General features: G+C 42.2%; 1 protein-coding gene across 2 annotated transcripts in view; it reads left to right on the top strand.

The window, feature by feature from the left end:
* The window catches only part of C11H20orf85 (chromosome 11 C20orf85 homolog), a 51588-nt gene extending 40327 nt beyond the window's left edge, over positions 1-11261 (top strand). The window contains exon 4 of one of the 2 annotated variants that reach the window (XM_033915123.1): positions 10888-11261. In XM_033915123.1, coding sequence (XP_033771014.1) covers positions 10888-11043 — 156 coding nt within the window. In that variant the 3' untranslated portion in view covers positions 11044-11261. The remainder of the gene's footprint in view (positions 1-10887) is intronic. The other variant, XM_033915124.1, reaches the window with a different exon arrangement.
* The last annotated feature ends 13695 nt before the right edge of the window (positions 11262-24956 follow it).

Here is a 24956-nt window from a genome sequence, read left to right as displayed (position 1 = left end):
GCAAAGACAGCAGTTTTACCAGCTCTTCTCTCATGATGTCACCAGTAGCATAACGCAAAATGAGCGCTAGTTTTGCATGGTTAGTAATATCTGTACTTTCATCCAAGCACATGGAGTAGAAGGGTGCTTTTTGTAAGTCGCAAGTAAGCTGTTGACTAACATCAGCAGCCATTCGCAGAACCCTATCTTTTGCAGTATTTCTGCTTAGCGGCATCTCAGAGATGCGCTGCACAATTTTATCCTTGTTTTGGAAATCATGGAAGAGTGAATTACTCCCAGCCAAAATTGCCTTTTTTGATAAAATCTCCATCAGAGAGGGGCTTACCATGTTTTGCCATGCACAGTGAAATTTGAAAGCTGGCAACTGTAAGATGATTAGTTTTTGAAAGATAGTTGCTAAAACTAAGAGACTGGGAGTGATATTTCTTTAATTTTCCTACAAGGAACTCTTTTCTTTGAGCTAAACCAAGTTCAGCAACACTGTTATGGTTGGTCTCAAAGTGACGTTTGACACTTGATGTGCGAGACACAACACTTTCATTACACATAATACACAATGCTTTCCCACTGCGTTCAATCACTCCATATGTCTCTGTCTAGGCCTCTTGGAATGGTCTTACACTATCTGTTTTTGCTTTTTTTGCTGTACTCATTTTCTTTGTTCAAGACTTCAAGTCTACAAAAAGATAAAATTTGTATAATAAAAAAAATCTAATGAAGTGCTGAATACAAATCCGTCCCCATAAAAAAATATGTGATTGGGGAATTTTACTAATTGTAGACATCCGTTTTGGTCAAAAAATATACTGTCCGGGTGAAAACCGGACTTGTGCAACCTGAGTGTATGGGAAAAGGACTTTTATTTTTCATTATTGGAGCCTTTGTTATTTTATTATGATGTTTACAAAAGCACTGTGAAGGGCCACATATACACGTTACTGTTTTTTGCTATATTGAGTTTTCCATAAGATACAGCGCGGAGGATTAGTGTGTTGGTTGTTCACAGAGAGCCCAGCCCTCCTCTCAGCTTACTGAACTTCTCTATGCAATCATCATAAGCAGCTTTTTTATTTCCTTGAATTTAGCATGTCCCCCATGGAAGATACAGAGGTTTTTACAGAGGAGCACATTATTAGACACATTAACTTCCCCCTAAATCCTCACCTCTCTAGCACTGGAGCACTAGGAACTGTTCCTGATTACAGATGTCACATGTGGAGTCACACTACAGCCTCACTGAGTTCCTGTGACAGACTCAGTGTGAAGCTTCTCTTCCTCCCCCCACTTCCCCCTCACACACTGCCTGGCTCATAGGCAGGCTAAACATCCACTCACAGGACTGCAGCCAGCACAGGAGGATGGGCCGCGGCCCACCGGGACAATGCCCGGTCCTCCCAATGGCCAGTCCGGCCCTGTTGCCAGGTGAGCTGCAAAGCAGACACCGGCACACTCGCCTCCCGCCGCGCCGCATATCTTAATTGCGGACTAGAGAGTTGCGCGGGGACAGAAATCCCACCCGTCCCCACCAAAGTCTCACCCGTCCCCACCCGTCCCCGTGAGGAATCCCTCCGTCCCCACCTGTCCCCGCGAGGAATGTCCTCCGTCCCCGCCCGTCTCCATGAGGAATCCCCTCCGTCCCCGCCCGTCCCTATAAACTTCAGAAATAGTTATTTCATTTAATTATGCTACTGAATTAAAGGCTCTGGTAGAAACCCATTTACAAATAAGCAAAAAGACTTTATTAATTTGGAAATATTAATTGGGAAGAATACACACTTTGTAAACGGGTTTCTACCAGAGCCTCTTTTGTTTATAAATTTTTATCAACACAACTAATATACTACTTTATCCTGAAGCAAAAAAAAAAGAAATAGAATTCTTTTCCTACCTTTGTTGCCTGGTTTCTGCTTTCCTCATGTTCTCATTCAGTTCCTTCCATCCACTGTCTCTCTTCCTTCTGCATCTTCCATTTGCTCTGTTACTGTGCCTCTCCCTTTCTCCCCCTTCCAAATTGGTCTGGCACCCATCTTCTTCCCTCCGCTCCCCCCATAGTCTGGCATCTCTGTCTTCTTCCCTGCCAGCGTCTTCTCCCCACTCTCTCTTCCCCATTTCCTTTCAGCGTCCTCCCCCCCATCTTCCCCATGTCCTGTCAGCGTCCTTCTCCACCCCCCCGTCTTCCCCATGGCCTTTCAGCGTCCTTCTCCACCCCACCCCCCATCTTCCCCATGTCCTTTCAGCGTCCTTCTCCACCCCTTTGTCTTCCCCGTGTGCTTTCAGCGTCCTTCTCCCCCCCGTCTTCCCCATGTCCTGTCAGCGTCCTTCTCCCCCTTCTGTCTTCCACAAATGCTTTCATTGTCCTTCCCCCTCCACCCCGTCTTCCCCATGGCCTTTCAGCATCCTTCTTCACCCCTTTGTCTTCCCCATGTGCTTTCAGCGTCCTTCTCCCCCCTCTGTCTTCCCCATGGCCTTTCAGCATCCTTCTCCACCCCCCCCGTCTTCCCCATGGCCTTTCAGCGTCCTTCTCCACCCCACCCCCCATCTTCCCCATGTCCTTTCAGCGTCCTTCTCCACCCCTTTGTCTTCCCCGTGTGCTTTCAGCGTCCTTCTCCCCCCCCCCCCGTCTTCCCCATGTCCTGTCAGCGTCCTTCTCCCCCTTCTGTCTTCCACAAATGCTTTCATTGTCCTTCCCCCTCCACCCCGTCTTCCCCATGGCCTTTCAGCGTCCTTCTTCACCCCTTTGTCTTCCCCATGTGCTTTCAGCGTCCTTCTCCCCCCCCCCCGTCTTTCCCATGTCCTGTCAGCGTCCTTCTCCCCCTTCTGTCTTCCACAAATGCTTTCAGTGTCCTTCCCCCCCCACCCCGTCTTCCCCATGGCCTTTCAGCGTCCTTCTTCACCCCTTTGTCTTCCCCAGTGCTTTCAGCGTCCTTCTCCCCCCTCCTTCTCTCCCGCCCCGGGTGCAGCACAGCCGGCCAGGTCCCCTTACTTTTGTGGCGCTTCCGCAACCGACAGACCGACAACAGCCCCGGTCTGACAAACCTTCCTGCCCTTAACTGCGAATCTAAATTTCCTTCTTACAGCTGCTGTAAGAAGGTAATTTAGATTCGCGGTTAAGGGCAGGGAGGTTTGTTGGACCAGGGCTGTTGTTGGTCGGTCGGGAAAGCGCCACAAAAGTAAGGGGACCTGGCCGGCTGTGCTGCACCCGGGGCGGGGCGGAGCGGGGCGGACCTCCCCCCTCCCTTGGTAGCCACTCGAGCCGCGAGGCTACTCCTCCTTACCTACCCTGCCTGCAGCACAGAGCCGAACGGAAGTCTTCCCGACGTCAGTGCTGACGTCGGAGGGAGGGAGGGCTTTGTTTACCGACGTCAGCGCTGACGTCGGGAAGACTTCCGTTCGGCTCTGTGCTGCAAGCAGAGCAGGTAGGGAGAAAAGCCGCGCGACTTAGTACATCCAGCCCCGCAGGAACCCCGCAACCCTCGGAGGTGTCCCCACGGGATCCCCACGACCCGTGCAGCTCTCTATTGCGGACCTTCCCGCGTGCCAGCTGCAAGGCCTTCGCGTGCCACAGCTGGCACGCGTGCCATAAGTTCGCCATCGCTGTCCTAGGAAGTCTGCTTGGAAGCAAAGGAACTCCAGACTATATTGATTGTTAAGACTTTTCCATTCAGGGAAACCCACCTGAATAGCCTGCTTCAATTGCAACCATTTAAAACTTTGTGATTTAGTAATACCAAATCTATGTTGCAATTGTGAAAATTCAAGCAGTTTACCTTCTGAAATAACATTCAGAGTTCGAATGCCTGCAATAATCCAGTTCTTCCAAAGGACTTGGGCTCCGCCAATTTTAATCTTGGAGTTTATCCATAAGGATTTATTAGTTGATTTATTAATTGGAATCGGTGTTAAATTGCTGATGTATCTCAATGACTTCCATGTGTCCATTAAAATTTTGTTCTCCCTATATCTCCTAGGCATATTAATACTTGGTACATGTACTAAATTCAAAGGAAACAAAAGGCGCCATTCTAAATATAACCAATCTGGTGCATTATCTATGAGTTCTGGGAGGATCCAATACATACCCTGACATAAAATATAGGCTTGATGGTACCTATAAAAATTTGGAAAATTTCCCCCGTCCTCATCAATTGGCTTTTGCAAGGATACTAAAGCATTTTACCAAGCCAAAGAAATTTCGTAAGAATACCATTAAGTTTTTTATAAAAGGACCCTTGGAAAAAAATTGGTATCATACTCATTTGATAACAAACCACAGGCAGAATCATAATTTTAATAGTTTGAACTCTCCCCCACCAAGAAAGATGTAAAGGATTCCATTGCTCACATAACTCTGTAACTCTCTTCAATAAAAATTTTTCATTTTTTTTCACTGTCATCAACTGTATTTTTAATTTTAATACCTAAATATTTAAATCCATCCTCTTTCCATATGAATGGAAAAGAATCAAAAAATCCTTTCAAACAATAGTGATTTACTCCAATTAATTACTCCAAAGAATTTACCAAATGTATCAATCAATTCCAACAAACATGGAATGGTAGTCTCTGGATTTCTCAAATAAAGCAGAATATCATTTGCATATGCTGAGATCTTATATTCCATATCAGAATAAGGAATACCCTGTATCCCCTTTGCTTGTTGAATAGCTAACAATAAGGGTTCTAGTACAATATCAAATAACAAAGGAGATAAAGGACAACCTTGTCTAACTCCTCTTCGCAACTGAAAACACTCAGATAACGTATTATTAATATTTAATCTTGCAACAGGGAAGCTATACAATGTTTTAATCATTTGTATAAATCCAGAACCTATACCAAACCAATTTAGAGCTTGATACATAAAACTCCATTCAACTCTATCAAAAGCTTTCTCTGCATCTAAAGAAACAGCAAAAGCCGGAACATCCAAATGCTTGGATAAATTTAACATATGCAACCCTAATCTAGAGTTATTAGAGGAATGTCTTTTAGCTACGAAACCAATTTGGTGCATATCGATAATATAAGGGAGAGCCTTTGATAATCGCAAAGCCAAAATTTTAGCCAAAAGTTTACCATCCACATTTATTAAAGAATGTATTTCGAAACCAAAGTGGGATCTCTATTTGGCTTAGGCAAAACAATTACAAATGATTCAGCCATAGTACCCTTAATATAACCATTAATAAATTGTGACTGATATAAATTTAATAAATGAGGTGAAAGGACATTTTGAAATGATTTATAAAATTCCACCATAAAACCATCACCACCTGGAGCGGATCCAACTCTGATTTCAACGCTGTTTCTAACTCTTTTAGGGATATAGGCTCATCTAAACTCTGTTTTATATGCTTAGGAACCTTTGGTCCAATAATTAAATCTAAAAAGTCTAGACCAGTGGTTCCCAAACCTGTCCTGGGGGACCCCCAGCCAGTCAGGTTTTCAAGATATCCCTAATGAATATGCATGAGAGAGATTTGCATATAATGGAAGTGACAGGTATGCAAATCTCTCTCATGCATATTCATTAGGGATATCTTGAAAACCTGACTGGCTGGGGGTCCCCCAGACAGGTTTGGGAACCACTGGTCTAAACCATCCTTTTCCCTCTCTTTATAAGGCTCAGAAGAATACAGGTCTTTATAAAAATTTAGAAACTGCTTTAGTATTTGTCCAATTTGATTATTTATAATTCCTTTACCATCTTTTATTGCATTAATATTATTTCTTCTTGTCTTTGCTTTGAGATAATTTGCCAATAATCTTCCCGCCTTATTAGAATTTCCATAATACATTGTTTGTTTGGAAAACAAATCGTTCCTTATCATTTTTGAAGCTAGTTCATTATATTTACCTTTTGCCTTTAAAAGAGCTTGCAGTGTATCTTGTTCCCATTTATTTATCAATTTAGATTCCAATATTTTAATTTCTTTTTCTAAGTCTAAAAATTGTATTTTAAGTTGTTTCCTAATATAAGCAGAATATGAGATAATAAAACCTCTCATAGTAGCCTTAAAGGCATCCCATAAATTTTCCATGGATATATCCTCTGATAAATTAAATTGGAAAAAATTCACTAATTTGTATTTTAAAATCCGTCAAGAATTTATCATCCACAAGCAATGCATTATCAAATCTCCACAGAGGTCTATTCTCTGGTTGATCTATTTGTAATTCAATCCATATTCCTGCATGATCCAATATAATAATTGGATCAATAGAAGCTTTGATCACATGTTGAACTTTATGAGTTGGAACAAAAATATAATCAATTCTTGAAAAAGACTTATGAACCTGTGAACAAAACGAAAATTCCTGATCATTAAAATGAAGAATACGCCTTATATCTTTTAAATCACATGACTGAACCAAATTATCTAATCCTAAAGATTTTATATTTTTACTTGGTTTTTTATCCATTAAAGGATCCATCACAGCATTGAAATCTCCAGCCACTACTAAATTAGAGGTAGCCAGTGGTAGTAACAACCTCTGTAAAGTTTTAAAGAAGTCTTGTTGATTCGAATTAGGGGCATATATATTGAATAACATCAGGGTATTATTTCCCAAACTCATATCTACGTGTAACCACCTACCATGTGGATCTGAGTTTACTAACTTAAAAGTGGCCATACATTTTTATTGATGAGAATTGCTACCCCTGCTTTTTTACCTGTAGCCGGAGCGAAAAAACATTTCTTCACCCACCCACCTTCTAGTTTCTGTGATTCAATCATATTTAGGTGAGTCTCCTGTGAATAATAAACATCCGCATTCTGTTTTTTTAAAAATGATAATACTTTTTTCCTTTTTATCATGTGATTAAGGCCATTGACATTTATAGAAAAAAACCTTAAAAGACATCATGATGAATAAACATATAATACGTTAATGATATCAAGCAAATAATAAAAAATTTTGAATCATAAACGTAGCCATCATCTTCCCTATTCCCAATTCTAAAATCTGAAAGCATTCCCATTCTAGCACACTCAGTAATCCCTATAATCCCCCTCCCCTTCTGTATACCAAAAGATTTAATAATCCTTATCATAACCATCCATAAAGAACCTAAAAATACCACCCTCTTCCCTCCCAAACCCCCCCCCCCCCAATATAATGACTGCTTAAGAACACACATTGGAATAGCAACCTCAAAGCCCTTTCCCCCCGGGCAACCTATAATTATTTACATCTATCTCTTCATTAAAGATTAGATAAAACATACACATACATCTAAGTCAATAAAGTAACATATTAACCTAAATCAATGTTTCATATTCATAAAACCTAATTTTGCTTTTCTATTAATATCCTTAATAAAATTAACATATCTGTAAATAAATATTAGTTAATATTATATCAATATATACTTCTACCATTTCTGAAATGATATTTTATATTCCTAGAATTTATCCTTCTTATCCTTATGCACACAGTAAAATTCATTCCCAATAATTAAATGTAATCTATTATAAATAATCTCTGTTATATAATATTGAAATGATATATTCACATGACCCTAAAATAATATGAATATATAAAAAATATATAACTATAAATATTTATTTTAATAAGATATTAAATATACCCACAACATTAAGTTATCACAAAATAAAACTACTTTACCCTAGAATACAACATCACACCTTAAAAATATTGTAATCAACAAACATACACCATATAATCCAAACATGTCATCCAAACATACACAATTAGAATGATAAAAAATTAATCATTATATAAAGTGTACAAATAATCTCTAAATGATAATAAATTTACCATATTCTATTAAAATTCATAACCAAATAAAATATTATAAGGTAAAATTACAAAGATTTTCCAATTCTATATTATATTTATCAAATCTCAATCTGTCACAACACATTGGAAACTAGCACCCATCCTAAAAAGGTCTAAAAGTATCCTAACCTCTTAGTCATACCCTATGCATTCATACATAGCACATACATATCACTATATTTAAACAGTGTCCAATGCTATACGTTCATAGACATAAGAAATCTGAACAATCCTGCTCTATTTCCCCAACACTATAATTCAGATGTTTTCTTTAAAAGTTCCTCTAGACCTTGAGACTCCAGTACAAACCCAATCAGCTTAAAAATGTATTCAGTTACAATTCAGGAATGCTTTAGTGTCCAGTGCCATTTTTTCAGCTGTAAATGACATGAATGTATGAATCCAGGTGGATGGCCATTTTCTGAACTTTGGCCCTCAAGCTGCTTGGCTCCCTTTCGTATCTTCTTCTGAGTATTTTGGCACTAGGAAGTCATGTTACCCGAGAGTATCCTAAAGCGGACACAGCCAGCAGGAGTTTCCTTTGTGTCCCAGGGATTATATCTAGCGGTATCCATCAATTACTGTTCCAGTGCCAGGCATTCCCAGCTCTCCTTCAGTTGCTTATGGCAGGCCTCATCAATTTCTTGTACTTTTCTTAACTTCCTGGAGTTGGAGAATGACATAGTCTGATCCGAAGTGAAATTAGCTGCCCCTCCAGCTACTATTGCCCCCGGGTCTGCTTAAGGAGGCCAAGAGGGATGCCCCAAAGGTAATGGAAGTAAGCAAGAGACCAACAATAACAGTAAGCGCACCAGCTATATTCAGGCAATTCTCCATCCAGGTGGTGACAACAAACCTCGTGTAAAAGTTTGTCAAATTGCACAGCAATTTTGTGGAGGTGCATTACTTGATCATACAATTAGTTTCTCTGGTCCATCAGAAACAGCACCGACTAGGTTGGCGGGATTGGAGGTGGCATACCAAGACTGGGCTGCCACTTCACCTATCATTCTTCTCTCCTCCTTTGCTGACATCTTAGAGCAAAATTTTGACTGTCAAAGCTGTCTGACAAACTGCTCTGCTGTGCTGTATTTATAGAGCAGCAAGAAAAGGAGATCCAATTCAAGCCCCACACCAGGATCATGTCATTTCCTGGTAGGCCTGCCGATTTGTTCAGTTAATCAACGGTCAGGATATTTATTTTTGTAACCCTTAGGTTTACGCCTTTTCTCTTCCTGCCATCTCTGTATCCTTTTCTCTGGTAAGACTTTTGTATAACCAAAAGGACCACTTGGAATACTTTTTTACAATAAGCCATTCCATTAATTCCATAGCTGCACTTGTAATTAGTCACATTGGAACTATTTCCGTTGTCTCATGACTACATCGCATCTCCCAGATCATAGAAATCATTTTTGGAATATTTCTTTAAGACCAAAACGAATAAACTTTATTTTTCAAAAGTCAATATTCTTTTAAACAGGAAATCTTTTATTTCATTTAAACATCTTCCAAGATCATGTAAATAACCCTGCCAAAATTAGTATATGTATATCATATCTCATAACACAATGTATTACTTCCACTATTTCTTAAAAGGACATGGGTTCCGCTTTTGAGAGAAATTCTTTTAATTTCTCAGGGTCATTAAAGAATAAAGACTTATCTCCGCTAGAAACTCTCATTTTAGCAGGATAATAAAGACCATATTTGTATCCTTTTTCCTTTAGTTTAGGTCTCATTTGAAGGAATTGTTTCCTTATGTTGGCTGTGTTTTTGGCGAAATCTGGTAAAAACCAAATTTTTGACCATTTATAGTTTAAATTCTTGTCACTTTTCGCTGCCTTTAAAATATCAATCGCCTGTTGATATCTTAATAACTTAAAAATTAAAGGTCTCGGTCTCCCTTGATTGTCAGCCCGCCTTACCGGTATCCGGTGTGCACGCTCTATTTCAATGGGGTGTTTGAAATTCAACTGTAACAGTCTGGGCAATTCAACTGTAACAGTCTGGGCAACAGATTCTCTAAGAATTGAATCGCATAACCCCCTTCTAAATTTTCAGCTAACCCAAAAAGTTTCACATTCTTTCTCCTACCGCGATTCTCATAATCCTCCAGCTGATGTGTTAACTCTGTAATCCTCAAACTGTCAGTTTTACATCTATTCTCTGCACATTCTAAAGCTTCCGGGTTTTTTTCCAACTCAGTTGTTCTTGTATTTGCTATTTCCAATTGGCGATGAATATTCATAATTTCTTCTTTCACTTCAGCCATACTATTAACATTGTCCTGTAACAGTTGTTTAATATACCTCAACTCCCCCCATAACTTCTGCTTTGCTGAGTTCTTCCGTTACGTCCCTCGGAAGAGGAACCTTAGAAGGAGTAACTTGATCCTGCTTCTGGCACTTAGCAACCCCTCCGGTTTCGTTTTTAGCCTGACACGTACTTGCCATGATCCTGCACCGCACTACACTACTTTGAAGCAGAAAAAAGTAAGATAGCTATCTCTTAACTGATAAACCGTTGCCCAGGTCAGAGGAGCGTCGCGATCACACTTCCATCTTGTGTGTGCACTAAGCCACGCCCCCCAGAATTAAGCTTCAAAAAGATTCTGCACTTTTATTTTTTTAAACACTATTTATTAAATATCTCAAAAGTAAATTACATCACTTTTCCACATAATCACCCTGTTTTGTGACACATTTTTCACAGCGTCCACTTCACCTGCCCCAACCATTTCCCACAAAAATATGAAAGTGCGGAAACATTTTGAAGAACCCTCATACAATTGGCACTAAGCAGCCTTTGGACACCTAAACTGAGGTCTAAAATATAGACTTGCCCTGATTATGTTAACATTATAAGTAACATACTATATCATAATGGCATATGAATATTTTTACTGCATTAATTTTCTATTGCCTGTGTTCGGCTTATTCTTGCTGTACACAGCCTTGGGTGAATTTTGTCATAAAGGTGGTAAATAAATACTAATAAATAAAGAGTTGTCATATTTGTTTTTATATTTTACCTTTTCAACGCAGAAACAAATGTTTATTTTGTTGCTGTTATATTCAGGTTAAACCTTCTCCTCCAATACCTCAAACTACACAAGGATTTATCGGCTGGCGATCCACAGTCCCAGGAATGGAGCTAGAAATTTATGGTCGAGAGCGCCATGGCAAACTCGACTTTTTAAAGCAAGTGAACTGGCCACCTGAAGCTATTGAATGACTTTGATATCAACAAACAAATGCCTTGAACACATTTCCATCTTGACTTCAGTTAGCTTTGAAGTAGCAATGTGAACAGTGTTAATGGTGACATTAAAAGCAGGAGCGTAAATGGCAGCGTCTGCATATTTCCAACAGCACATGAAGCAGGCTGGAGCAAACTATTTAGAATACTTGTAAAATGGATAATACACAATAAAAACATCCACTTTTCAAGAACATTCTGATAGGAAAGCTTCTCTCACCTTCTTGCCTGAAGCCAGCTTTGCAAGTAGTGTTTACATTTGTGCATTAAAGGTCACTGATGAATTATTTTTTATTATAGACTTGTGTTCAGGGTGTGAAATCGGCACAAAGGCAGCAAAAGAAATGAGCAAATATCTTGTTGGAGACTGAACATACATTTATACTTTCTTGAAAATTAGGGACCTGTTTATAGCCTGGAACTGACAGAGATAAGCAAAATGATAATTTTGCATAGCTAGTAAGATTTCAGAATCTCTCAGTAAAATCTGAATATGCCTTACCTTGCTCATCAGATCTCATGCTTATTGTAATATATGTACAGTAGAACTAGATTATTTTAAAATTCTCCTTTAAGAATAATAGATAAAATTGGGTTTTTGTTTAATTGCATCAGTTAGATTCATTATACACATCTTCCTCGTTATTCGCGGGGGATAGGGGCAGAGCCGGACCGCGAATAGGGAAATACCGCGAATATCCGGCTCTGACCCATCCCCGCCTCCCTCCCACCTTCCCCCGGCATCCCGGCCTTACCTGGTGGTCTAGCATGCTTTCGGGGCAGGAGCGATCTTCCTATGCTCCTGCCCCGTGCAGATCGCCAATAGGAAATGACTGCCGTGAGTTCCCATAGTCTCTCGAGACTACGGCGGGAGCTCACGGCAGCCATTTCCTTTTGGTGATCAACACGGGGCAGGAGCGTAGGAAGATCATTCCTGCCCCGAAAGCCTGCTAGACCACCAGGTAAGGCCGGGATGCCGGGGGAGAAGGCAAAAATATGGGTGGTTTTTTTAATCCCCTCCCCCCCAAAAAATTGCGATTATGTGAAATCACAAGTGCAGAAACCGTGAATGGGGAGGGGGAAGTGTATATATTTTTATGTCACCTGTTGCGTACAAACTAAAGTTTGCAACATTTCAGTCACAGATTAATTTTATTTTCATTAAATGATCATTTTTTCTTTGTTTTCATCTAAGATTTGATTTGAGCATGCTCAGTTTGAATTATGGTTATTGGGTTCTGTTATTCAAATAGTTTGTCTCCATTTTGAGCATAAGAACATAAGAATAGCCTTGCTGCATCAGACCAATGGTCTAAGCCCAATAGCCTGTTCTCATAGTAGCCAATCCAGGTCCCTAGTACCTGGCCAAAACCCAAGGAGTAGCAACATTCCATGCAGGCAGTGGCTTCTCCCATGTCTTTCTCAATAACAGACTTATGGACTAAAGAGAAATGAATTGCAAAATATAGGGCTGACCTTGTCATTAGGAACCTACCTAGGGTAGCAGCATTTGGGGGGCTGAGCTGGTGCCAACAAAAGAGAATTAGAAGGCCTTTGCATATCCTTGTGTACTCAAGCTGGCTGCATTCCATCCCCTCCCTTCCAACCATAAGTTAGTGTCAAGGGGAGCATGACACTACAGGCCCCCTATCATAAGATGGAGAAAGGGCGATAGCTGTGGTGGCAGTAGGGAGAAGGGAAGAAGAGACATTACATACTATGGAGAGAAAGAAAGGAGAGATGCTAGATATGGCAGGGATGGGCACAATATAGGGGAGAGGGAGGAAAGAAGAGATGCTGGACTTGATGAGGAGAGTGGAAGAGAAGAAGAGATACTGGGCATGGTGGGAGGAGGAGAACATAAGGCAGACCAGAGGTCCATCTCGCCCAGCGGTCCGCTCCTGCGGTGGCCCATCAGGCCCATTGCCTGAGCAATGGTCCCAGACTATCCCTATAACCTACCGCTACTCCTATCTGTACCCCTCAATTCCTTTATCCTCTAGGAACCTATCCAAACCTTCTTTGAAGCCTTGTAACGTGCTCCGGCCTATCACAGCCTCCGGAAGCGCGTTCCATGTATCCACCACCCTCTGGGTGAAAAAGAACTTTCTGGCATTTGTTCTAAATTTCTTTTAATTTCTCCGAGTGTCCCCTTGTACTTGTGGTTCCCCATAATCTGAAAAATCTGTCCCTATCTACCTTTTCCATACCCTTCAGGATCTTGAAGGTTTCTATCATGCCTCCTCTAAGTCTCCGCTTTTCCAGGGAGAACAGCCCCAGCTTTTTCAGTCTGTCAGTATATGAGAGGTTTTCCATACCCCTTATCAGTTTAGTTGCTCTTCTCTGGACTCCCTCAAGTATCGCCATGTCCTTCTTGAGGAAGAAGAAATGCTGGACTTAGGAACTGAAGAAGAAATGTTAGACATGGTGGAGGCCAAAGAAGAAGAAATACTGGTGTAGTGCAAGAGGGGGAGGGAAGAGATGCTACACACTGGAGGGGACATGGGAGGGAAGAGGAAATGCAGGACACCTGAGGCGGTAGGGAATAGAGGATGCTGTACTGGAGGGGAGCCATTGCTGAAGGCTTGCCTAGAGCCTTCACCCTTGGGGAGAAGGATTTTGTATAGATAAAATTAATTTTGCATTTTACCAAATTTAAAGCTTACAGAGAAATATCCACAGTTTCAGCACTACATCAACACAAATATCTGTTTATTGCATAGTTCTTAAATGGAATAAATTTTGCTTAAGGTCTAAGTGCTAAACCCAAGGGGGCAATTCTTTAATTTAGATTTACTGAATGTAGACAGTAGGATCTATTGTATGACTTAGGTTCCATTATGGGATACTAGCATAACCCAGTATCAGTAGTCCTAACATTTAGATGCCATAGACCTGGTATGTGTTGGCACCTAAATGTGGCAGAAATACATTTAACATTAAGGGCTCCTTTTACAGAGGTGTGTTAGGGCCCTAACGCGCATAATAGCGCACGCTAAATTGCTGCGCGTGCTAGCCACTACCGCCTCCTCTTGAGCAGGCGGTAGTTTTTCAGGTAGCGTGCGTGCGCTAAAAACGCTAGCGCACCTTTGTAAAAGGAGCTGTAAGTATTCTGTAAGTTATGTGTATAAGTGGAAGCCAGTGTTCTGCCCATATACACCCCCTTTTCAGATAGGATTATGGAAGTGAAATGCATATATGCAGTAACACTTGGGCAGCCAACTCCAGACTCCGTCCCTTCTATCTTTCTGCAATGTATGCCAGGAACAGACTGCCTAAGTCAATGTGTCAAGTTCCGTCTGGCAGTATTCAAATCTAAGCTGCTTTTAACTCCTAACTCCCACTCCCCTTGTCTGTTTTATCATTCCCTCTGTGAGAAATTCCCTAACCCCTATTTATTCTATTTGTCTGTTTTAATTAGATTGTAAGCTCTATAGAGCAGGGATTCTCTCTTACATGTTAATGTACAGCACTGCATACATCTAGCAGTGCTATAGAAATGATAAGTTGTAAATAGTAGTATATTGGTATATACAGGTGTATATCCCAGTGTTATAAACATAATTATGGGCATTGGGGAAATTCTGTAAATAGCATCTAAAAAGATAGGTGCCTATAATGTAGGCTTCTATTGCTTGTTAATCATACTTGGGCACCTTTTAATATAAATAATAATAATAATAGCTTTATTTTTCTATACCGCCATAGTCAAACGACTTCTAGGTGGTTCACATCGAAAGAAGGCTGGACATTCAGCGAATTACAAATGCATGAGGGGAATGTTACAGAAGAAAAGGGTTGTAGGGGAGGGAAAGTGAGAGGGGTAGGAATTGCCTGAAGATTGCTTCGGGTTTGTAGGGGGAAAAAGCGTAGTGAGCGCAGATTGGTCTGTTTAGGTGATGAATTTGTCAAACAGAGCAGTTTTGATAGATTTTCAGAATGCATTGTAGGTCTGTCTGGTTTTATTTATGTAGTTTCCCAGCCAGGATTGTTGTCTGTTAGCTTGGAACATGAAGGTTCTGTCAAGGTAGGATTTGTATTTGCAGCCAGTAATTTTAGGATAGGCGAAGATGTTTTTGTTTCTGGTTGTTCGTGTGGGGTTGTGTAGAGCAAAGTGTGTTGCAGGTAGGAAGGTGCTAGGCCCCAGATTTGTTTGAAGCAGATGCATGCAAAGTTGAACTGTATTCGCGCTTCCATTGGTAGCTAGTGCAATTTTTTGTGGTCTTGTTCCCTCAGTCCGAAGATTAAGCGAACTGCAGTGTTTTGTACTAATCTTAGTTTTTTTATTGTTTTTTGTGGGATATCCAGGTAGACGATGTTGCAGTAGTCCAGGGTGGATAGGATCAGCGATTGCACCAGTAACCTGAAGGATGTTGTGTCAAAGTATTTTTTAATAGTCCTTAGCTTCCATAGTGTATAAAAGCATTTCTTCACTGTTAAGTTTACAGAATCACGCCTAACTTAAAACTTATGTGCCTGTAATATAGGCCAGGGTTTTAAAAGCCTACATTATAGGCGCCTAAGTCCTTTAGAGAATCGCACCTAGCGGCACCTTCTCCAGCCCTACTTTAGCATTAGACACTGCTAGGCACCAGTGGTGTAGTAAGGGGGGACCAAGTTGAGGGGGCGTTGACACCCCTCCTCTATGCCCCCCTTGCCTCTTCCAATTCCTCTCCTTCACATGCACGACCCCCCCTCCCCCATACCTCTAGTTGAAATTGTTTGTGACAGTGAACAATGTGCTCTTTGCAATCCCGTCAGCTCTCCCACTGACAACACTTCTGGGTGCCACGCATAGGAAGTGACACAGGGCAAGCTGATGGGGTCACAAGGAGCACGATGTTGACTACTGGGAGCAACAACTTCAACTAGGAGTTCGGGGGGGGGAAGGGAAGGGGGCACGCACGGCAGGCGGGATCGGGAATGAGCAGGCGGCGGGGATGAGGGTGGGGGGAGGGGTGCCACCGCCCTGGGTGCCTCCCACCCTCGTTAAACCACTGCTAGGTAACATGCAATAGGTGTCTACCTTTTGTAAAATGACACTTAAAAAGATAGGCATTGTGGCCCAGATTCTGTATAGGATGCCTGGGAGGGGCGTCCTATATGGAATCGGGCCTACCCTAACCCCGATTCTATAACTGACGTCCATGTTACAGACAGCGGTTACAGAATTGGGTTAGAGTAGATGCGGCCGCAATAGGTATAGCGGCCACCTGTTTCCCCCCCCCCCCCAACAATCACTGGCTGGAGGGTGCCCAACCCTTCCTGCCAGAGGATGCTCCTCGACGCCAGAGTTTCAAGAATGACTCATATAACCAGTGTTGAAACAATTGCATTGGTTACCTATGCAGCAGAGAGTACAGTTTAAGATTCAATCACAGCAAATTTTGTATCACGTTTCTCCAATAGTACTAAAGGAGTTTTTTGAAATCTATCAACCCAGAAAATGTTTGAGATCTGAAAATAGTATGAAACTGAGTTTGAAGGGTAAGATGTTAGTCTCTCATGGTAAGATCGGGGCAACAATGCTGTCTGTGGCTAGCGCCAAGCTCTGGAATGCGCTGACTGGTATTTTGTGTTTCTGTGATGGGAGATTGAACTTAAAGAAAATTTTGAAAACACAATTGTTTGTCAATGACTTCCTGTGCTAATGCTATTCTCTATTAATGCCTTCCTGTCCTGTAAATGATTTTATGAGATCTTGTGATTCCATCTTGTAGGATGAATTTAAAGATTTTTTTGATAATGATACCGTTTGTTAATGCTTCCTGTGTTTGTCTTGTTGAACATGTTTAGCATTTGTTAAATATGTATGCATGTAATTTTGTAAACCTCCGTTATTATGCAGTATAGAAATTTTTAAATAAATCTAGTTTATAGAATAATAAGAAATTTATATACCGCAATACCTCACAGTTCAGTGCAGTGGTAAAAACTGTAAAAACAGCAAATTTACACCACAAAACTGTACATTATATATAAAATATAACATTAAGAAATTATTAACATATCTAGATATACATATTTATCAAACAGATGAGTTTTTCATGATCTAAAGGCCTGGTAAGAAGAACTTAAGATCGAACCACTAAAACCTTTGTTCCAAAGTCCTGCCTGAAAGGATTCCGGAATTTGGAGGCTTGGTGATGGCTGCCTAGCAGCTGAGCTCCCTCCTTTGAACATCAATTATTAGACTTAAAGGTTTCATTAGTGGCCAGATCAGGAGCCCTTTCCAGCAGGGTACCTAACATCATCTACACCCTTTCCCCGTTCCAGCAGGGGAGAGAACTACATGAGGAGCAGCGCTGATGGTGTTCGGTACCAACTGCCAGCTTCACTAGTTGGCCAGATCGGGAGCCCTTTCCAGGAGGGCACCTAGCATCATCTACTCCCCTCCCCTGTTCCAGCAGGGGAGAGAACTACAAGAAGAGCAGTGCTGACGGTGCTTGGCACCAACTGCCAGTTTCAATAGTGGCCAAATCGGGAGCCCGTTCCAGCAGGGCATCTAGCATCATCTACACTCCTCCCCCATTCCAGCAGGGGAGAGAACTACAGAAAGGGTAGCGCTGATGGTGCTCGGTACCAATTACCAGTTTCATTAGTGACCAGATCGGGAGCCCTTTCCAGCAGGGCATCTAGCATCATCTACTCCCCTCCCCCATTCCAGCAGGGGAGAGAACTACATGAAGAGCATCGCTGACGGTGCTCGGCACCTACTGCCAGTTTCACTAGTGGCCAGATCGGGAGCACTTTCCAGCAGGGCACCTAGCATCAATTACTCCCCTCCCCCATTCCAGCAGGGGAGCGAACTACAAGAGGAGCAGCGCTGACGGTGTTCGGCACCAACTGCCAGTTTCACTAGTAGCCAGATCGGGAGCCCGTTCCAGCAGTGCACCTAGCATCATCTACACCCCTCCCCCATTCCATCAGGGGAGAGATCTACAGGAAGAGCAGCGCTGACGATGCTCGGCACCAATCGCCAGTTTCACTAGTGGCCAGATCGGGAGCCCTTTCCAGCAGGGCACCTAGCATCATCTTCACCCCTCCCCCGTTCCAGCAGAGGAGAGCTGCAGTCTGACGCTCAAACCAACGTGGCTCCTTTCTGACTAACTCACCGCCCTCCCCCTCCTTGGCTTATTCCAGATCCACTGGGGGCCAAATTTTATTATTGTCTATACTCTTGTTTTAGCTCCATATTTTTTATTATTGTCCATGCTCTTGTTTTAGATGCTTAAGTTTATTACTGTCTATGCTTTTGTTCAGTGCCAAACTGTATTACTGCCAAAGGTTTCGCCGTTTCTTCCCTACTCTTGGCTATGCACTCAGCCAGCCTAATTAAGTCCCCTGCCCCTTCCTTAGCTAACACTAATACCCCCCTGCTGCAGACTCTCACACACCAACCATCTGGCCCTAACCCTGCCATGAATCCTTTCTTCTGGTTCCTTCTCCTATTCTGCTCACCTCTCTATTCTTCCCTCCATCTGATACCCCCCTCCCTCAACCTACTCGACCCACCAAACACCAATAATATTTGCCCTGGCCTCAGAATCCCCACGCTGATACGCACCAGAATTCCCCCTTTCAAGAAAACCCCCCGAAAAGCCAACCTATACTCACTAAAGTCCCTGCCCCCAGCCAATCTTCCCAACGCTGTCTCTGACTCTCTCACCCCAGTCCCGACTCTTTATTGTAATGCCAGATCAGCATGCAATAAGACCCAAATCTTGAAGGACCTTCTAGACGAGTTCGACTCTGGATTCCTGTGCATCACGGAATCATGGATCGCCAAAGATGATCTTTTTACACAAAACGAACTCCTCCCCTATGGTTATCAAGGCCTCTTCTCCCCCAGATCCAACCGAAAAGGAGGCGGACTGGCACTGCTCTATAAATCTTTCTTTGACGTCCAGCTCCTCGAGAAGGGCACTCACGCCGATCTAGAATATATGCTTGCCTCTGTCAATGATGAACTCCTCACTTACCCATTGGGCATCTTGTTACTTTACCGCCCACCTACCCCTTGGAACAACTCCTCCAATCTCGTCTTTGAGGCTATAACAAACGCCTTTCTTAAATTTCAAAGACTACTGATTGTTGGCGATATTAATCTCCACCTTGATGACACAATTAGCAAGGACACGATCGAATTTAACAACTTCCTTACCTCTCTAGATTTCCCCTCACCTACCTCTTCTCCAACCCATGAAAAAGGACATACATTAGACTTCACCACTTTCCTCGACCTTACTGCCTTCAAAACTTCAATTGATGACACCCGTTGGGAACAAGTCCCTTGGTCTGACCACTTCCTAGGGGCTACTTGCCTCCCCATTTTCATGTCACACCTTGAATCCCCATACCATTCCTCCCATTCAATAACCTTCCGCAAGAAAATTTCGAGTAATCTTTTCTGGTCCAAATTTCTCAACCAACTCTCCTTCAATCCTAAGCCTACAGACTCTGAATCCTGCTGGTGCAATTGGATCTCCCTCTCCGAATCCATCTATCACTCCCTCGCTCCAATATCCACAAAAACCATCTCCTACCCCCGAAAGGCTCCTTGGTATCTACCGCTCCATAGAGAGCTGAAACAGAAATGTCGCACTTTGGAGCGCAAATGGAAAAAATCTAAATTCCCCTCAGATAGACAGACCTGGAGGGTCAATATTAAACGTTACAATTCATTACTAAAAAAAGCCAGGAAGAACTTCTTCGGAGATAAAATCTTCAGATCCAACAACCAGATCAGTACGTTGTTTAACATTTGGCGCTCCTTAACTACAAAAAAGACCCATCCTTGTTCCCCTCATCGCTATCAGCAGATGCCCTTGCAAAATTCTTTAATGAAAAGGTTACCACCCTATGATGCTCCTTCACGCCTACAGTCTCCTACAATTCCCTAATCTCTACTGACCTCAACTCTTCCCTACCTGTCTCCAATCCCATTCCAGCCGACAGATCCTGGACCGCTTTTGAGCTTGTTTCCGAATTGCAAGTCTCCAAACTCTGCCTCAAACTAAAATCTTGCAAGTGTACCTTGGACCCTTTCCCCTCCTACCTATTCGAGAATATCTCTACACAGGCCGTCGCTTCCCTCACCAAACTTATAAACGCTGCTCTAACATCGGGCCTTTTCTCCTCTGAAATGGGACATATTGCACTAACCCCTCTACTGAAAAAGACCGACCTTGATCCCTCTATTCCCTCCAATTACCGTCCAATAGCAAACATCCCTCTCCTAACCAAGATGTTAGAATCCATCATATCCACTCAACTCTCATCCTACCTAGAAAGATTTTCTATTCTCCTACCCTACCAATTCGGCTTCAGACCCAACTTCAGCACCGAATCCCTATTAGCCTCACTAATCTCTAAGGTACAACAACTTCATTCTCGTAACAAATTCACTGTACTTCTACAATTCGACCTCTCCACTGCTTTCAACGTCGTCCATCATGATATCTTAATCTTCCAACTCTCTGAAATAGGCATAAGTTCCACAGTCCTAGACTGGTTCTCGAAATTCCTATGCTTACGCTCCTACACCGTTAACATAAACGGTACCTCATTCCCTCCCTGGAAGCCGATATGTGGAGTCCCGCAAGGCTCACCCCTCTCTCCTATCCTTTTCAATATTTACATGTCCTCTCTGAAACTTCTTCACCTATCCCCCCTGGAAACTCTCTACACCTATGCTGACGATATCCTCATCCTCCTCGAGACCGACTCGAACCTCACTAATCTCGCTGAGAATATATCCGCATGTATAATGAACATCCATTCCTGGGCACATTCTGTACAAATGAAATTGAATGAGTCTAAAATTACTTTGGCTCGGCCCAATATTAGATCATTTACCCACCTCCATCCCATTATATTCCGGCTCCACTCTTCAGCTTGAGTTTTCAAGCAAAGTCCTTGGCATCATCATAGACTCCTCTCTCTCCTTCAATGACCACCTCAACTTCTTGGTAAAAAAATGTTTCTTTAGTCTTCATATGTTGAGGAAAGTGAGATCGTACTTTCATCATTCTCACTTCATCATCCTTGTTCAATCCACCATCCTCTCTAGACTGGATTATTGCAACTCTATCTATTTAAGCCTAACTAAAAAAAAAACTCCATAGACTTCAGCTAATCCAGAACTCCGTGGCCAAGCTTATTTTCGCAAAAAGCAAGTTCGACCACGTCTCCCCTCTCCTGTTCAAATTTCATTGGCTCCTAGTTCACTCCAGAATCCTCTTTAAATGTGCCTGTTTAGCCTTCAAGGTCCTACATGACATCCTCCCTCTTCTGGAATTCCTCTAACCCTAATTCCACTAGATCCTCCCAAAAACTGAAACTATCATTCCCCTCTACAAAAGATATATCCCGTGTAGGAAAACTAGGAACATACCTCCCCTTTAGAACCACAGAACTCTGGAATAACCTCACATCCCCACTCAGAGTTTCAAGTTCCCTCCAATCCTTCCGCAAACACCTGAAAACTTGGCTCTTTTCAAAAATCTAACACTTCCCGCTTTTTGGTTCCCTGTCCCTCTTTATCTTCCTAGCTCCTTTCCTATAACCCTTCATTGTAGTTCCTTTTCAACCTAACTCTGTAAACCGTGCCGAGCTCTACGCTTGTGGAGATGGTGCGGTATACAAACCTAAGGTTTAGTTTAGTTTAGGATAGGGATCTATTAAAAAATCTTTTATATACACAATCTTTTATTAAAGAGGAAAAAAATAAGGTTATGTTTTGTGAAGAACATCTGTTTTCTACTAGTTCAAAATGATCTAAAAGGTAACTTGGTAAAAGACCATATAACATGAGTTATATGGGGCCATGGCCCCCCCCAAAATTGCCAATCGGAAGTATGGCTCTCCCAATTACCCCACCTACCACCTCCCTGCTGCTGAAATTAAAAATCTTTGCGCAGCTGATGGTGCAACAAAACCAGCCTTCCGCTGTCAGCCTGCCTTGGAAGTGTTCTTTCTGCAGCGTCCTGCCTATGCGGGATAGAGGAAATACTGCAGAAAGAACACTTCCGGGGCAGGCAAATGGTGGGAGACTGGTTTTGCTGCGCCCAGCTGCTCGAAGATTTTAAATTTCAGCAGCGGGGAGAGTCAGGTGGGGGAGTCGGGAACTGGGGACAGGTTGTACTTTAAGATCCAGTTGAGAGGAGAGGGGTTGGGAAGGCAGGAAGGACGTAGGGGGAGGGGGTTTGGGAAAGCAAGAAGGACAGATGCTGCATGGGCTGGGAGGGGTTGGGAAGGACAGAGGCTGCACGGACTGGGAGTTAGGAAGGGAGGGAAAGAGATGCTGCCAATGGGTGAGGGAATAGATCAAGAAAATTCTTGGATATAGGTGTGTGGAGTAGGAGGGAAAGAGAGATGGTATACATGAGGAAAAGCAGAAAGGGAGAATTGTTGGACATGATAGTGGTGGAAAGGAGGGAGGGAGAAATGTTACATTAGGAGGGAGGAGAGATATCAGATTCCAGAGAAGGGTGATGGAAGAAGAGCGAGAGAGATGCCAGACCATGCAATGTAAGGGAAGGAGGGGAGAGAGATGCCAGACTGCAGGAAGGAGAGGAGAGAGATGTTAGACCTCAGGAAGAGGGTGAGAGATTCCAGGCTATGGGAAGAAGAGGAGAAAGATGCCAGACCATATGGGGGGGGGAAAGACTGATGTCTGACCATGGGAAAGGGATGAGATGTTGCACAGAGATGGAGGGGAAGGGGATATGGAGGAGATGGTGCACAGCAATAGGTGTGGCAGGGAAGAGATAAATGCTTATGGATAGATGGGAATAGGGGAGAAGAAAGAGGTAGGAAATGATACACATGGATAGATGGGAAGGGAAGACATGAAAAAGATTTTGGGAAGAAAGTTGAATGTTAAAAGTTAATGCTAAAGATGGACACTTTCTGACCTAGTGTTTGTCGAATAATATCCCTGAACGTAATTTAGTAATTAAAGATGGATATATGGCAGAAAGTGAAGGACTGAAAAACAGCAAATTGATAAGGTGGCCCTAGAAACACAGTTAAGAGCACAGACAGAAGGAAGTGCAGCCAGAGGCTGGGAAAAGATGGTTTGAAAAACAAAATCACCAGACAACAAAGGTAGGGAAAATGATTTTTTTTTCAATTTAGTGATTGAATTGTATCAGTTTTGAGAAATGACATCTGTCTATGTTTTGCACTGTTCAGGAAGAAATGCATTTGTTTCTATTTCTCTGGGGTTGTACTGCATGCAGAGTCATGAATCTTAGAGTTTGGTTTGTATAAATTAGTACTTTTAGTTTGTGGTCCTGAATTTGCATAGGGGTTATCTGTGTTCAACATGTGTGACCAATGCCAGGTGTTCTGGTAGGAATGAATGTTGAGAAGCATACAGTGTGCATAGTTTAATTTTGTGGTTAACCATTTTGTGTTGTTAATAAGATTATATTGTGTGTATATATGAAAAATGAATGGAAGAAATGGTATTATGGGAGCGAGGTCTGAGGCCCCCAAAACAAAAAAGCATTCTGCTGCCTATGCCATATAATGTTTTATAACAAATCAGGCCAATTTAAAAACCAGAAGCCAGTGCCCATAAAGCAAATTGCACTTGCAAGTAATATAACTGGATTTGTGGACAGTCCTTAAGCATCAAGTTTTACAGGAATCTCGTCAGTTTCATAATTGTCTGCTGATTTGTTGGCAGTCATCAAGAAAAGAAAATTTTCAAATATGTTATATTGTTTTCATTCTCTATTGCCTAGCTGCCAGCACACCAAACTATGAAACTTGAATTTATTTATTTTTTGTATTTTTTCCTGGGATTTATTAAGCACCTTTATGAGGAGATTCACCCAAGGCAGTATACAGCAGGAAGCCATTGTTTTGGCCAATCAGGGACTTCCCTAGACTCCTTCTGAGCAGTAGTGGCTCATGGCCAGTAGGGGGTGATGTTTATGGGACGGTAATGGAATGGATGTCAGGACTGATAGTGCAGTATTAAGTGCCTGTTTTTCGTATGATTCTGGGTAATTCTAGTTAGATACAAACATATGTGTCAGTTAAGGCCACGCCCAATAGAAGCGTACGAAAAATGGGTGAATATAAATGTGTCCAAGGCCAGAAAAACACACTACAGATTAATATAAGGGAAAGAATAATATTCTTTTTATGTACTTTGCTATTGGGCTAGATCACAGGTGTCAAAGTCGGTCCTCGAGGGCCAGAATCCAGTCGGGTTTTCAGGATTTCCCCAATGAATCTGCATGAGATCTATTTGCATGCACTGCTTTCAATGCATATTCATTGGGGAAATCCAGAAAACCCGACTGGATTCCAGCCCTCGAGGAGGGACTTTGACACCCCTGGGCTAGATCATGAAGGAAACCAGGATATTCAGGGACTCCATTTTGGGTTCTTGTGTCTTTGGAATCCATTTTGTGTTCAGTTTTTTCCAAGTCTTTGTTTAGGCTTCCTAGCATCGTGGTGTTAATGGATACCAGATGTGCCTTAGGCTGGCTAGGAAGAAGTATCCTAAACAAAGATATAACATGCATTAAATATGAATGGCCGAGATATGAATGAAAATTATGAAAGAAAGGGTCCCCTGGAGTGATTGTGTGACTGTATTGAACAAAAGAATGGGTTTTGAAAAAACATATATATATTTGCAACCTAAAGAAATTCAAAGGGTATAACATCTGGAAATAATTAAGTCAGAGACTGCTGCTCTAACATAGGAAGGCTTCTGTGTGCAGATCAATGAAATTTGAAACTGTTAGCTTAGGGAGAGGGGGAGACAGCCCTTCCTTTCCTCTAAGGCCGACCAATTTTCAGCACTGTTTGTAGGACTTAGAAAATTTCAGCACCTTTTTAACAAATGATTCTCTTAATATACC

The sequence above is a fragment of the Geotrypetes seraphini genome, chromosome 11 (assembly GCF_902459505.1).
Source record: "Geotrypetes seraphini chromosome 11, aGeoSer1.1, whole genome shotgun sequence".
Classification (NCBI taxonomy): Eukaryota; Metazoa; Chordata; class Amphibia; order Gymnophiona; family Dermophiidae; genus Geotrypetes; species Geotrypetes seraphini.
This window is presented reverse-complemented; position numbering and strand designations above follow the sequence as displayed.